Source organism: Typha latifolia, chromosome 6 (assembly GCF_019914945.1).
Source record: "Typha latifolia isolate L0001 chromosome 6, TyphaL0001v2, whole genome shotgun sequence".
Lineage (NCBI taxonomy): Eukaryota > Viridiplantae > Streptophyta > Magnoliopsida > Poales > Typhaceae > Typha > Typha latifolia.
Window position 1 is genome coordinate 3,415,497 of NC_133091.1, and position 16,787 is coordinate 3,432,283.

The window sequence follows — 16,787 nt, forward strand, 5'->3', positions numbered from 1 at the left end:
AGCTCTGTTCCAGGTGGTTAAATGGATTTCCTTATAAAGGCTCAGCATTGAAGGCAATAAAAGTAATCAATATTAAGAAATTAAATCGTGGAGATTTCATGGATTTAATTGACTAGCCTAGCGTGGATCTTGGAGCAAAATAGAGCTCAAGAAATTCAATTGAAAAATAGTCAAATAACAGGGTAGCAATTATACTCAAATTTTGAATTTTTGACATGGCGTTTAAGTTATTTCATCTTCTTCATGGTGCATGACTATAACACATATAGTATTGATGTAGAGATGCATAAAATGTACACAAATTTGCGCATGATGTAGCCACTCATGAAGAAAAAACCTATGCAGCATTTTGCTAGAATAAATGAAAATAACCCATATCATCTCCATTTCTTTTATTAGGAGTTTTGGCAGCCCAAGCAGAAAAGCTTGGAGAACAAACCTACAAAACCTTAGGTTGTACAGACTGCTGATTGTTCAGTACATTTCATCTAAATTTGAGCGCCAAGAACTCGGGTGGTGATTAGCCGGCATATAAAGCTGGTCGATGCAATTATGAACTCATGCATGCATCGAGCGATAACTCGAGCATTGGCCTAAAGGACCTCTTCTTCTCAATCCATCTGGTTAGTCAGTGCAGCATCCTCTTCCACATCGTCAAGCTCCTGTTCTACTCCTTTAATCTGTTGACCATAAAGCAGGGAAATGAACTGTTACTTTAGAGAAGCAAGAAAAAGTTTTTTCTGAGAGAGTAACAGAATAAAACTTGGGAAAAGTTCTCCGCATATATGATTCTCAAGGCAGTACTTTGATCTATATCATCAATATGTGACATATAGATGTTTAATTCTAAGTATTGGTGCAACATAAAGAAATGCATCTCATCGCTTGACCCATTCTTTAACCTTCTGAAACAAGGAAAATAGCATAACTTATTTTTAGATATACATCTCAACTGGAGAGTCTGTGTAGCTCAGGATATGCCTCTGTGATTTGACTAATAAAGTATACTACTCCCTCTTTAGTTGATGACATATGATACTTAATTTCCTTTTTGCAAATCTAGATATTAATGTACAAAATGCTAGTTAAAATGACTAATTGTTTTACCTCAGGCACATAATGCATGAGCATGTTCTCGATGCCAGACTTCAGCGTGACAGATGAGCTTGGACAGCCACTACAGGCTCCCTGCATCCTTAGCTTAACTATCCCACTTTCTCTGAGAATCAAAATTATAAAAACAAAATTCTATTATCATCCATAATAAAACTTCAACAAAGTAATTGGTATTTCGCAAATGTTTATTTTATCATGTTTAAATACCTACATGTACACGCATACAATTCAAACAAAAACATGCATGCAGACATGAAAAGAGGGGAGAGAGACTTACGGATCGAAGCCACAATATTCAATATCTCCGCCATCATCTTGGACTGCAGGCCTAATCCGTGTTTCCAGCAGTTCTTTAATCATGGCAACTATTTCAGAATCATCCTACAAAACCATGTATCATCAACTTCTCCATGCTGTAATTGTTCATGAATTAGCAACTACAAAAGAATAGGTGAAAACCAGTAGTAGTTCACGTGACTAAATTCTTCTTTACTTTAGTTTTTGCCACTGGGGAATCCTATTCCTCTAATGTTGTGCAGCTAGTTAGTTTCTCGCGCTAAGTAGCACTTTAGTAAAACAAGCACACATTTTAATCATGCAACTCATTCTATTCATAATTCATTTATTCCTTTGTCTTTCCATTTTTCTTCCATCTGTCAAATTACAAGAAAAGGGAAAATAAATGTATAGTGCTCATGTGACAAAAGCTCGCTCAACCAAGAACCTTAAAAACCGGAGAATAAAATGAAGAAACATAAACATCAGGATGGCAGAAGTACTTGACCCTCATATTCCTTATATAACAAATCTTAGGCTAAACGAATCAGAAGCTTATATACCAACAAAGTACCTGAATTACCGTAACAAGTATCGTATTCCTTGTACGGCTTTTTTTGTCAAAAAATCATGTTTCTTGTACTCTTTTACCATAAATCAGACCAAGTTGAATTCTCCTTTCTGGTCAGATTCCATTATATTGTTATCTAAATAAATAGATCCTAAATCACATTCAGACTGCACGAGCAAGGTTCAGATTTTCAAATGTTTGTTTTGTAATTTGCTTCGGCAAAGAAATGGGTATGATTTGCTTTAGTCATTATGGAGTTCCACTTAAAAAACAATTCTAGAATCAGAAAGAGAAACAGTAAGGTAAGTTCTCCAGAAGTTGGTTAATGGTAAACCTATAGACCAGATGGTCAACGGGCCGGAGTAAATACCACTAATGGATTCACTCTATGCAGAGAGTTCTTCCTGTCACCTGCATAGGCTTGGTCAGTAATAGACACTTTATTGGAAGACTGAACAAAGTAATTGTGCAGATTTTGAGAAGGCATAGGTGGATCAAGGAAATTCCAAATGTGTTTGAGGCTTTGAGCGGGAATCCTGAATTTTGCGATATTATTTACTAGATAATTAGTTTTTATGCAAATGGCGGAAAAACAAAAAATTTATGATACTATGATTTACTAAAATGTTCTTTGCAATGCTATTCGCTGATGAACAATTGATGCTGTTAATAATATTCAATAATGAGTTATTTTTTGTCGTCTTGATTAACAAAGAAGAAATACCTCATGGATCGCTGTGTCCATAGAAGCCGCGACATTTGAATCCAAGAAGAGTGATTTTCCAGATGAATAGAAGTCCATGATCGCTGCAAAAATTTCAGGTTTTAAAAAATCCCATGACGCTTCCTCTGATTTTGTAACTGTAACAAAATCTGATCCAAAGAACACTCTTGTAATTCCTGCATAAACAGCAAACAAAATTATCCAGTTTACGATTTACATGCTTTCACCACATGGATGATAAGAGAATATTTATAAACAAGACGGAGTATCCTTGCCAAAAAAACTAAAGATAGGAGGCATACTTTCAATGCATAAGAAAGTCGCTCTCTAAATAATCAAGAATAATAAATTGCATGGTTTCGAAGGATGTGCTTGGAAAGCAGCTGCATTACAAAAACAGGGCCTCTCCGGAACCCCATGTGCCTATTTATTGTGCTAGCAATTGATCATTACAAATAAACATCAAAAGAATAAGCAATCTCCTTTACGAATTACTTAAAAATAAGCCCATAATGTTTCTTCTCACCATTAAGTATTGTTAACGGTAAGGACTCTTAAGTTCCCATTTAGAAAGTCGCTCTCTAACTTGTGCAAATTATGCAATATCATAAACAATTGTCCATAGAGACTTTTGACTTTCTGTGGGACATGTGACCAACAAGGGTGTCAAGTGAAGCTCTTCTTTTAAGAGATCAGAATTTGACAGGGGCAATAGGAACTGATCCAGTAACCTTGAAGATGTTCTCAAGTTCTGATATCCATATTCTATCTGCTTCATTTGTATTTCTGCTTGCCTTTAGGGCAGAACCAATTCTCGTCCCTTAACCAAAATTCTCAGAATCTCTTTGAATCCCTTCTCTGAATTTTCTTATTTTTAAGAATATTCTCAATTAAACAGGAACTTTAAGGAACAAATTCTTGATATTGCGATAGGAGAGTTCATTAGCATTTGGTGGATAATAAAAAATGCACATAATGGCCCTCCACATGGAAATTCCTCTAACCCTTGCCATCACTGTTACTGGGAATTAACAACTGAACCAACATTAAAAAAAATATTGTTCTTGATTTTCAATATTTAAGACTTTATGATTTACTCTGAGAACTCAGAATTAAGCATGCTTATATTCAAGAGGCACCTTTCTATATTCATCAAACATAAATCATTCACATAGTGATATGATGTAGTTGCTTTCAGCAAAGATAAGTCATTCATACAGAGAATGTGCAAACAGCAAAATCCCTGACAGTGACAGGAAAGAAAGGAATAAGAATAAGCATGAAATTGGAGTCCATCAGTTTCCATCAACTAAACAATAGATTACTTTTCGCCAAAAATAAAAGAAAAACAATTAATACAGTGTCACATTAACTAAATTTTAGCAGAGAGATCATTCAAAACTGACATGCCCATAGAATCAACGCATTGAGAAAAGTCAAGGAAGCATACCATCAATACCAAATAATGATTTTGCTAAAGGTGAAGTCATCGCAGTACGGGCATTTGGAAAGTCAGCACTGCCGACTTCCATAACTGGCTTTCCTGGATAAAACATAAGAGATAACGGATTTGGAGTTGACTGTGTTTGAATGAACATGCTCCTCTTCTGCCCTGTGCAAACAATATAATGAATGGAAGTTAAAAAAAAAAAAAAGTAATTGCTTCTGCTAAAGATATCATATGGTCAAACAAGATATCTAGCATTTGAAATGAATAATGTGAAAATATTCAAAGTTGTCATAAAACAATGTGTAAAACAGAAGAAGAGAAAACTTTCCCCCTAAAAGATATTCAAAGATTTAAGATGCTGAGTGTGAAGATTCACCAAAATCAAAATATTTTTCAGCCAAAATGTACTTATTCAGCTTAAACTTCTCTATTGTTCCAGCAAATGCTTCGATCAGCTCAACTCATACTCAATAAACTTCAACTTGTTCTGATTTCGGCTAAAATGATAAAGCATTAGAGTTCCTTAACGCATAATAAATTACACACCATGATTTACATTCAATAGACGTAATCTTTCATGAATAAAAGTGAGTGTTTGGCCTTAGAAGTTAATAATATAGAGAAAGAAAACATAGTGCAAGCTTATGCTAATATCTACAGTCAATGTTCCGTATCTAGCATAAAAAATATTATAATATCGTAAAATATAAGTAAAAATTCTTAGAAGCATATTCTTATTAATCTTTTTCATCATATATATTTCTTAGTAAAGAACTTGACAGAAGTCAAAAGTGAAAACCAGATACCTTTTATAAAAGTTAATTACAGACACCATCTTGATACACCTACAAAGTCGAGCTTTCTAGTATCTTTTAATTTCCTATACTCTTTCGAGTCAATACGCTATTCTCTCTTTTGTGATACTAGTCCGGGAAATACTAATAGCTTTGTCACTCTCATGTACTCTGAATGAAAACAAGCAACATGATTAAAATATTAAATCCACTCTCCGTACTCTCACTTTGTATGCTATATATTTCCACTCTTTTCCTTAGTATTGTTAAGAAGATTATGTCTTTTCACTCTAGATCAATCTATCGAGCATAAAAAGAGCAACCATACAAATAAAAAATAGTAGACTGCACGCAAAATAATCCAGTAAAAATAACACAATTTCATTTTTTTTACACGCAGAATAAGCAAGAAAATATAAAATTAATCATCTTTCATTACTCTTCCAATATTACAATGCCCAAAATCACGTCAAGCATCTATCACACGCTAAAAGGAATCACATGAAACCAAACTAAGAACAGTAAGATCAAAAAGGAGACAAATTTACGAACTTCTAATTGAAAAATCCAGCAACCCAATTCGGGGAAAAGGCAGAAACATGGGAAGGGGATGGAATCGAGCAAAACTCACCTCCAAATCCCATCCACGGAGACAAATTCGACGGTTTGGAGGAACCCAGGTGAGAAGAACGATATGGGCCCTGAGCATAGAATGGAATCGATGAGGCCGACGAAGAGAAAACTCGAGGAGAGAAGAGGGAATCGCATCTCTTCCCTCCGAGGGGACTCGTAGGGGATTTCATGCCATTAATCGTGCGAGAAGTCCTCGCGAGAAGCCTTCCTAAGCTCTTCATGGCCACCACCTTCTTCTTCTCCTCTCCAATTTTTCTTCTTCCTCCGGAGCCGTTTTCAGAATAAAACGCGGCTCATTGCCGACCTTAACCCGATAATCAACCCAGTTTAGCGGGTTCGGATCTTAAAAATAAATTACCCAATTGACCGTTAGGTTCGGATCTTAAAGATAATATATTTAAGGAAACTTTATAAAAAACACCCTATTTTTACCTTCAATATCATTCACATCCTACAGATAAATATTTATCATTCAACAATACATTTTTTCTTAAAATACTTCAAAAATACCCTAACTTAAATTTACCCCATAAGCAAATAACGGAAATAAAAACATTAAAACTCTCCTCACTTAACTTAACAATATAGTTTCATATTTATTTGTACTTAATCTAAGAAAATTATTCAATAATATTAAGAACATCTCCTATTCATAATTAGATTAACTCATCCATATGGAAATGGTATAAGGTAACTGATGGTTAAAAAAAATTAATAGTAGATAATTTTTGAGATATTTTTAAATAAAGTATAGGAGTGGGATGATAAATATCCATGTGATAAGATATGGATAATAATAAAAGCAAAAGATAGAATATTGTTGATAAATATTTATATATTAAAAAAAGTTAATTATACTTACACTCTTTAAATTATACCCCATTTTTACATAGATTCTTAAACTATTTTTTATTGCCATGTCCCTTAAACTTTGAATCAAAGTGAAGTGACTAAAAACACTCGTGAAAAATACATAATGATTATTATACCTCTAATAAGTATATCATCTCTTCACCTATCTCTCACTTTGTCGACACCACCACCGACGGCCTCTTCACCCATCTCTCAGTTTGCCGACACCACCACTAGCGGTATACTCGACGATCCGACGATGTCCCTTCTTCAATGATGGATAATATCGATGACCGCAGGAAATCAAGCATGCCGCACGTGGATCAAGAAGATCATGAAGGCCGACAAAGGATGTGCGCATGATCTTTATGGAGGCCCCCATCCTCTTCACTAAGATTTGTATGACATGTAGGATTTCTTATTCGAGTTTGATATAGAGATGGGCTTGGAGATAGTGAACTTGAGCCAGAGCTCAATGAGCAGCGCTGGAAGCTACGACGACTGTCATTGCTCGAGCTTCTCCTTGACTGCTCCTCGTCCGCACGCACCACTTCTCCAACCTAGCATGGGCAGTGATCCGATCAAACCTAGCCCGACGAACTTTCAACCTGGTGTGCTATATTAGGAGCGGAGACATCGAGACAGTGTAACTGTGTAGACAATGCAGCGAGGGTGCGCTATGCCATATGTACATGATGAATAAGTTGGCAATAAAAAAGAATAAGTTAAAGAGCCCGGCGACAAAGGGGTGGATACTTGGAGTTCTCGACCACCCCTTCCTCCCCATCTTGTACACGAATTTCATTACATCTCTGCATTATTTGTGCGTCGTCATGGAGTACTATAGAGGAGGGAGGTCACCGATGGTGGAGGAGGAGGAGGTGGCGATGGATAAGACAAATGGGTGATGCCGTGATGAAGATGGAGATGGGAGAAAATGAAAAGAGGGCATCTATGTTATTTTAAAATTATTCCAAAATTTAAGGAAGACATTGTAACAAAAGATAATTCATGGGTCTATGCGAAAATCATTTATAGCAGGGGATGTAGGCAATTAACCCCATAAAAAATTACAGTTTAATGGATCCTAATGGAATGGGCCTTGTAAATAACTTCTAACGGGCCAAATCGAAGTTCTTTTGTATGGGCTCAAAAACCCATTAAAGCGAGCCATAGTGCAATCGAGAAACAAAAAATTAAAATAAAACTTGACATGATGCTTTCGTTGAGAGTTGAACTCAAGACCTCCCGCTTACTAAACGGGTGCTCTAACCAACTGAGCTACGAAAGCTGGGATGCTATAAAGCCTTCTATCATATTTATATTAAATTAAGATGAAGAAAATATAATAAGTATGATATTTGGTTATGATAATTGGGATAAAAGATGAAATGATCAAATTAATTTGATCATAAATTGATATATCTTATTTATTTTTTCCGAAGAAAATATAAAAATAAGTTTAAAATTAATTTTTAGATATTTTTATCCAAAATAAATTACGAAAGCAAATTCATTTTAAAATTATAAAATTATCTTCTCATAATCAACTTTTAAAAAAATTCTGACCAGAAATTAATGTTCCTTAATTCACTAAAAATTTACACAATATATAAAATAATTATCATTAAATGGAAAGACAACCGACATAAGTGGGCCCCACCTGTCTTCCGTTGGCTCTTCCCGCACGTGCACAATAACACAGACGCACGTGGTGGAATGGATATTATGTCAAATTTACCGCATCGAGCATCCTTAATTTACTATAGGAAGATGTGGGACCCGTCAAGTTCTCAGCTGCTCGATCAGCTGTTTGCTGTTCTGACACATACTCGGCCAGGCTGTACTAAAAGATCATCGGGAAAAGGCTAAGAAAAGAAAAGAGCGGTAGTCATAGATTACTTGCATCACAAGCCTGTGGTGGGACCCCACCACCACACAGTAATGCGAGCAATCTTATTGGCCAACGTGTCGAAATTATGTGGTGAAAATCCCTGGATGCGGAGCATAGAAATAACTATGCGGACAGTACATCACCTCCCAGTGTCCTTCCACACAAAAAACAATAAATGGTCAAATAAAAAAATAAAGATAAAAATTACTAATTAATAGTCTAATATCTAAGAATAAGTTGTTATAAAAACATATATTTTTACGTGATAATTTTCACAGTTTTATCTTTTTTTTTAATTTCTTTTTCTTCTGAGCAATAATATTGAAACAAAGCAATGGTTGGCGGCAGAGCTTAGAGAGAAAGGAATAACCTATTTATAGTTTTCTTATAAGTAAATAATAAATATTTTTAAATTAAAATAGTTGGCATATACCCGCATACGAAATCTCTATGCGTCTACGCGTATATCTAACTACCCGTTTCCCGCCTAGGTTCGGAAACCACCGTACCCCCATCCATCCCAGATCAGCTCTCTCCGCTCCTGCCACAAACATCTCTTTTCACCCACTCGGAAGACGACAGGTAAGCCAAAAACAAAACTCCATTGCCCTTTATGTCCACCGAAAGTTGCACCAAACTTTTTGACCCCACCTCTCTCTCCTCTCCGGCTTCTTTCCACTCGTAGTAATTGCTTCGATCTTTCGCTCCTCTCTCTTGTCCTGTTTCCCCGAAAAGGGTTTACCTCATTTCTCCCATTAATAATAGAAGGAAGGATTCTCACTCCTCTTTACTGATCCCTTTTCTAGCGTCTTCACTCCGATTAGAGCTTCGATCCGAGGTGGAAGAAGACATGGAGTTGGATTCGTGGAACCGCATCTCTGCTGCTGCGTCGAAGCGCCACCAGTCCCGATATGGTTAGAAAGTTGAGATTTTTGGGTGGGTTCCGGGGACTTTTTGAGGGGTTTAGGATTTTGATTGGTTTATTTGCGTGGTAGATCTGTTCTTGGGGTTCGAGGAGATGGATGGAGGGGAGGAGGACTTGAAGGCGGAGTTCCTTTGCCCGTTCTGCTCGGAGGATTTCGATATAGTGGGATTGTGCTGCCACATCGACGACGAGCATCCTGTCGAGGCTAAGAATGGGGTAACTGATCTCTTTTGTTTCGGGAAAGTGATGTCTGGGTCTTTCTTTCTGCTAATCGTTTGATAAAAAAAATCAAATTTTTGGGTGCTTTTGGTGGAATAAATTGGAAATGAATGAATAACTTTATCTTTTTGGAGCTTCTTTATACGTCTTTGAGAACGGATACTGTCGTTTCCTTTACATTTATTTGAATGCAGTTGGTTTCCCTATCAAGTTTTGGTTGGTTGTCTTTTATGTGTCTTCTGTAAGCTGCAAAGGTTGTGCAATTTATATTTAAATGTTTCTAGTATGTTTTATCTGATATCATATTGCAAACGATTATATTTTACTGAGCTTGCGAGCTGGAGATTGCTGCACGATTCAGATTATTTTGGGAATATGTTAGAATTACACCTTTTTTCCCCAAATATTTGGTTTAAGTATTTCCATCTTATTTTCAAGCTCTATGCAATTCCACATTGTTAAGTGTCGGGAATTTTTAATACTCCTTCCCAGGAGAGAGGAGATTTAATTCTTGAGTTGGATCTGGTGGTTTTGAATTTAAAATATAGTATCTACTAGGGTTTAATTATGTACTCCTCTCAAATGGACATGTAATTGCAATAATTGATGGTGTTTATTGTTGTTCATAGTTGGAACTTTTCTCTTCTACAGGTTTGTCCTGTCTGTGCAGCTAGGGTTGGGATGGACATGGTTGGACACATAACGATGCAGCATGGAAATTTCTTTAAGATATCCTTTATTGTTAAGTTTGCTAGCATCCAGGTATGGGGCATAATAAGAATATCAAATCACCAAATGTTTCAGCAGTCTTGTATCAAAATATAGTATTTGAATGCCTTAACTAGAAGATACATCCAGCGAAGGAGGAGATCTAGGAGAGGTTCATCAGGGTCCCATTCTTCACTTTCCTTGTTGAGAAAGGATCTACGCGAAGGGAACTTGCAATTCCTTTTAGGTGGATCTCATGCTACCGCCCCCTCCAGTGCAGCACCTGATCCGTTGCTGTCATCATTTATCAGTAATTTACCTGTAGTCGATTCTTTGAAGGACACAGAGCCTTTAGATGAAAGAAGCATAGACTGCAAGACTTTAGTGGAGAAAGCTTCTGACAGGTAAGAATTGCGTAATATTGTTCATGATATTATTGTTCATTTGTTTTTAAATGCAATTGATATCCATCACATCAGCCTATTCTACCTCTGGTTTGGATAACTTTTACTGCTTGTTTGTGTATAGGCTCAGATTATTAGCTAAGTTATTTTAGAGTCTACAGAGTCTGATGCAGCACAGTGACACATACTTTTCCATCCATTTGTTGGATGCTTCTGTCTTGGTTTATTGGCTTTGGTATGCTGGTATGTTATCACACAAACATGGTGATTCAGAAAACAAATATATGTATGCAACAAAGTTCTTCGGTATTCTTAACCCTCTAGTTGATAAATTTATCTGGTTGTGGACTTCAAAGATTTGGAGGTCAGGTCTGTGAATATCTGTGTATTTAGAAAACATTTTAGCAAGCCAAGTTAGAGGACAAATATCAAGTAAATTTTGCCAGCCTCTTATCAGCAAATGCTATATAAGGCCTCTGATTGTTAATCCTGAGGATATGAGCTCAGCTGTAAATTTCTATGTGAAGACAGTTACAGCATGTTACATTCTGTTTATATATCATTTGGAAATATCCAATTTTAATGATGTTTTCTCTTGGTAAGTATGATTCTAACTTCCATGTGTATTTTCTCCAGATAGTTGAGAGCTAACTCTATATTGTGAAAGAATTGATAAAATATGGTTAAGCAGTGGGATTAAAAGTTTCAAAATGATATAAAGCCAAGTTCAGGTTTCTTTCGAAAAAAGAAGAAGGTTAAGCAGCAATGTCTTTTCTAAAGTATCTAACAACACAAAGAAACATCACATTTTAAGTTTTTATTGGATTGCCATTAACAGTTGTATCTATGTGGCAGCACAATTGGGAGCAAGTTTAAAATTTAAATTTGTTGCAGGAGGATAAATTGATAAACTAATATGTTAATCTGCAGTATTTAATCCTAGAAAGTTTTGATTTAAAAACTGTAAAGTGAACTAATTTATGTCCTTTACACATAAAAAAATACAACATATTGTGAAGTTTGAATTTTACCATTTTTGGTCAAAAAACCATTTTGTTGTAAATTGGGTTTGACAAGTACAAAATCAAGTAATTTTAACTTATTTAGTAAGACTAGAAACAAAATTTAGTAATTAATGTTGACTTCATATACATGCGCCTACACATGCAATCGTATTCATACTCCCGCTTCCCTTCCCACTCCCATGTATACACACATTAGAGCAATGTCAAAATGCAAATGCTAGAGAAAATAACATAATTCCAATGGTCTTTGTCTTTGTTAGTCACTTTTAGGCATATGTAAATCCCATATTATACTTATACCATGACAAACAAGTATAAGTTGATTGGATCATCATTGATGTCAAGGATGGCTATGGCACGTGGCATTCAGTGAGGAAACGACACCTGACATAGGGTGTGCCATCGGCACAACCTTATACTGACCTGTGCTGCTAGGGAACCCATTAAGGGCTAAGTCAAAGGGACCCATTTGGCAGCCATTACTAAATGAAAAAATTTGAAGTGAGAGAACACTAAGTGAGCTCAGGAATTTGGGCTTCTCATGTAAGGTCAAGGTTATCAAAGCCAAGTGAAAAGTTAGACCCCTGGAGGCCGAGTGGTGGCCATTTGGGTATTGGATGGGCTTTTAGTCAAATTGCATCATCTTCACGATCAATTGATCTGTTAGATGCAATTGGGGCATGCTTTCTTGCTATACAACATTTTTAGAGGTATTGTTTTTACCATGGATCCCAAAATCGGCCAATCCTAAATTGGATCAGTCGATCTGAATTGGGATCGGCCATAACCGATCCTGATCAGACCGGTTTCAGTTAGGTTTCGGCTAGTATCGTTCAATTTTGGCCGTATCGGCTTAAATTAATTTTTTTAAGATTCAAGTTGAATCTAAAATGTATCTAACCTAGGAGTTAATGTCATCAATTGCTTTCCTTTTAGATTTTCAGCTTTTACTCTCTATCTCTCACACGCAATCTCGTCTTACTCTCACACTTTACCGAGTTCATTTGGAGGCCATTCTGGTGAGCCCTTTTGGTTAATCCACACTTTGGTCAACTCGGATGCATTTTTTTTCTTTCTTTCTCACCATTTTTTTAACTCCTCTTTTTCTTACTATTATAGAACAACAGTGAAGAGATATCTCTCTCTTTATGTTGTTTTGCAGTAATAATTTTGAGTGAGTTTTTTTTTTAGTTTTCAAGTTCATATGTGACTAATTTTTATTCTTATTTTTTGTTATTTTTTTATAAATTTTTAGAAATATTTCTGCATTTTAAATAATATTTAAAATTTTACGTAATTTAAAATAGTTTGATCTGATACAAGCGGTCGATTCAATCGATACAGCCGATAAGATCGATACGTATTGTCTTATTTAACAGGCCGATCCCGATACTCGGTTTCAGAACCTTGATTTTTATAAAGGAATAAAACTTTACATATGCCATTCAAGATCAAGACCATGAGATGAGACATAGATAGAAATGAGGCATAATTATCATAGATAAAGGAAATGAATTATCTTAGGCTCAAGATGATTGCAACCGTATGAGGAAGTGACTTGAGTTTGTAGGCAGCAAGATATTAGGTGATGTGCACTCATAGGGTGATGTGAGGTCATCATCTTCATTGCCTTCATATCAATCACTCATAAGAGCCACAACGACTTTATTATATTTTATATTCATAACCTGCATATGGCTACGTTTTGCATGTGGTTATCCTAGTGCTAGTCATTCCATGCATGTTCAATATGCGTATCATGTCATACAAGAATTGCAAAGTTAAAATATATATGGAGAGTATGTGAGGCATTACAAAGAGTATTACCATAAATAGATAAGGATTATTGACGTATTTGACGAAACATCTGAGTGCTATTCTTACGCCAACAAATCAAATCTTTGATCCTCCTTGTCATTCTACATTTAACCAGGTTTTAGTTTTTTATTATTGAATTGTTGTTAATTAATGAATGTGTTAAATCATGTTTCTATTTGATTATTATTATATCTTTAACAAAATAGATCATTTACAACATTATCTAAGGATTAAAGACTGTTATATATATTTTAATACATATATTAAAACATGTATACATATCCTAAAGAGTATACTGGAGGCTTGCCAAAGGCATGGTAGTGCATGCCACTACCATGACAATCTTTGATTGATATATGTGACAATAAGGACTTCTCCATATACTACACATATTAAGGAAGGGAAAAATCATATTTTTCTGCAGTTTCCACATCTGACATTCTCATTGTTGTTCTAAATGTGTCATTGTCTTCATTAATGTACAGTTTGCTGCCACTTTCTCTGCATGCCATTCTGAAGTATCTGAAACATCTTGTAGTTGCATATCTGTATTCACGTCATACTGGTTTTGGAGATAAGAGTTTCTGGAAGAGGCAAAGACAGAATACCATTCTATGTTTGACATGATATATGGTTTTATTGAATCTGGACAAAGATTTGAGTATACAGGCCTTGCGAGATATTTCTGAATTTGATATTAATAGTGGTACCCTCGCTGAGATCTTGAATAGACAATGTGCACCATGTATTGTTTCCGATGCTTGGTATCTACTGATACACAAAAAGTTGATTCTCTTTTCTAAATCAGATTAGAAGTCAATTTGAATAGGGAACTACGTGATTGAGAATGGTAAAAGGGATACGCTGGCTTTGAAGGCCAGGAGTGGGAAAATAGAGTACATATCACTGACTTCCACAATTGAAAAAAGATTGTGGGACATTGAGGCAGGTCGTCCCGCTTCTGATATGTATTAATAGAAATAACAGAGAATGATGTTGATGAAAATGGTTTTATCACATGGAGGCTGCACTTTTGTCCTAAATCTCTATTCACAGCAGCGGAATGAGGAGTAACCAAACATGAAATGGAAGCTATTTTATTAAATCACTAGAGCAAGTGCCAAATTAGGTGATGAACTTGTTCTTATTGATTTGGAAATGTCAGCTGAAATGATTTCTTAGGAAGTAGAAACAAAGTGCTACTCTTGGCATCTGCAATTGGTAAGTTTAGAATCCTATTGGAATGAATTAGTGATATACTGATTTTGCAACTTCAAATCGTGATGATTTGTGTAGAATGTCAACCTGCGCTCCTTGACTAGTATGTCAAGCATTGAGCTCAAGGGAAGTAGTTCCCGTGAAAATTTAGGAATCCTTTTCTTATTCAGACAATTTATAAGCACTTTTCTTCATTAGAAGTTGGTAAGGATTTGCTGAAGATTGACATATTTGGTGACATAATTATCTATGGACAAACCCACGGGAAGACTAAAGATGATCCCATCAACTCTATATTCTGGTTGGCTGTGCATTAATATATAGTTATTGACTATTTATGTATTAACTTCACAAGAATGCGAGATAGGATTGTTTGCACTTTGCACATGATCTGGTTGTCTTCCATGTGGAAGTACTGCCCCCTTTCTACACTAACGTTGTTATCTAGTTGAAATGTTTTGGGAACTAAAACACATAACTGCATGTCCATCTACAGCAATATCTTGTTTTCAAACATCAGTCAGTTTATTTCTAAGTTATATATATAATACTTTGGTTTAGTCTATTATTAAACATAACAAATTAGAACCATATGCTCATTTTTACTACATAAGAGGTAGAACATTTCCTATACCATCTCCAACTTTGAGATTTTGTGAAGAAGACAATCTATCCAACACTGCGCAGCCCTTGATGAAAGAATCTGTGTTTGCAATTCTTCTGAATGTACCTTTCAATAAGCATTTGCTGCCACAGCAATTTGCTTATTCTATCTTGGTGCTTAATGGGAGGAGCAGACACATTTAAAGAATTGAAGAGATATTTATGTCTGTTTACAATCTCGATGCAATCATTTGAATTTTCCTTGCACATCTACCTGACCTCTTAAATGTGTGGCTTGCAGTGATAAATCATCTATACCTGATGAAGATCAGGAGGAGAGAGCTCGAAGGAGCCAGTTTGTGCAGGGGCTCATTTTATCCACAATATTTGACGACATCCTATGAGGGGATTCTCCGTCAACCATGGCGGCAGCAGCAGCTGCAATTGATAAGAGAGCCCTAAATGGATAGCCAGCAGCTGCAATGTTCGCCATCACAAGTTGGTGACCTTCTGCTAAGAGGGAGCGAGGGTGGGAGGAAGGGCGGTTTATAAACTATGTATATGTAAAGCTAGTGTTATTGCAGAGAGATGAGAGCATAAAATGTATCATAACAACAATATTACCATCTACAGAGAGGGACTCTTGTAGTTTCCATTCAGTAAGGATAGTGTGCATATCTGAGGCAAAGACTGTTAGAATGTTTTTTTTATTACTCAGGTTCCTGTGTGGGTGGTTGCCTGGTTGGTCATGGGCAAAAGACATCTACCCTGCCCATGTAGGACTCTAACTATGTATGCCATCAACAGGATATATTTTGTTGTAATAAATGATGATGCTCTTTGAAACTATGGCTTGCTTCTTTAAGGTGTCCAAAAAAGGAGCTAAGATGATTTCTATTAGCTAGAAGATTTTGTGTGCCAGTGATTGGTAGATGGCTGTTGTGATCTCTCATATAAACTCCACTGCTAGATTGTCCATACAAATGATAACTCATGAATATCATTACAAATTTACAATTGTTCCAGATACTAGATGCAAAAGCTAAGCTTCCTCAAATTCAGAAAAAATATTTACCATTCTTTTAGGTACTGCAGAGCCCCTCGCCTATTTCTAGAATAACTATTAAACATAATATTTTTATTCTAAAATATAAATATTATTCATCAAAGTTATATTTTATATCACACACTAATTTAATTATTAATTTACTCTTGATACCTAGCCAATCAATTTACTTTATATCACATTATAAATAATCTTTGCACCGTTATTTTAGAATACAGTAAATATAAAAATTATTATTCATTAAATAAAGGACTAATTTTGAGAATAAAAAAATAAAAAAAAAACTATTTAGAATGTCCTTATTCTTATAGAACAGAAATTAGCTTATGACTGCAAGATTGCGAGTCCATACCTTTTTGAATCTTTTAACCACTAAAAACCTCGTATTATAATAAATAAATAAAATAATTTACTCCTACAAAATGTGCTGCTTTCTCGGTTATCACAAAAAAAAACCTTCACCTTTTAACATATTTGCAACTCTACTACTG

General features: G+C 35.5%; 2 protein-coding genes and 1 non-coding gene across 4 annotated transcripts; 1 reads left to right on the forward strand and 2 right to left on the reverse strand.

The window, feature by feature from the left end:
• Positions 1-362: 362 nt before the first annotated feature.
• Positions 363-5,883, reverse strand: LOC140791477 (nifU-like protein 4, mitochondrial). Its single transcript, XM_073142072.1, has 6 exons — positions 5,563-5,883; positions 4,138-4,299; positions 2,688-2,863; positions 1,394-1,497; positions 1,108-1,219; positions 363-680 (listed from the first exon to the last, which is right to left on the reverse strand). The coding sequence occupies exons 1-6, from the start codon at positions 5,783-5,785 to the stop codon at positions 612-614; spliced, it is 846 nt and encodes a 281-aa protein (XP_072998173.1). The 5' UTR covers positions 5,786-5,883; the 3' UTR covers positions 363-611.
• A 1,750-nt stretch (positions 5,884-7,633) lies between these two features.
• TRNAT-AGU (transfer RNA threonine (anticodon AGU)) lies at positions 7,634-7,707 on the reverse strand. Its single transcript has one exon. It is a non-coding gene; the product is annotated as a tRNA-Thr (tRNA).
• Positions 7,708-8,953: 1,246 nt separating this feature from the next.
• On the forward strand, positions 8,954-16,079 carry LOC140791494 (protein DEHYDRATION-INDUCED 19 homolog 2). Of its 2 annotated transcripts, none has more exons than XM_073142089.1 (5): positions 8,954-9,224; positions 9,306-9,451; positions 10,106-10,183; positions 10,307-10,566; positions 15,532-16,079. In XM_073142089.1, exons 1-5 carry the CDS (start codon positions 9,161-9,163, stop codon positions 15,632-15,634), a joined length of 651 nt encoding a protein of 216 aa, XP_072998190.1. In that variant the 5' UTR covers positions 8,954-9,160; the 3' UTR covers positions 15,635-16,079. The 2 variants fall into 2 exon arrangements, with proteins under 2 accessions (XP_072998190.1, XP_072998191.1); XM_073142090.1 differs by lacking the exon at positions 15,532-16,079 and adding an exon at positions 10,691-10,882.
• Positions 16,080-16,787: the final 708 nt, after the last annotated feature.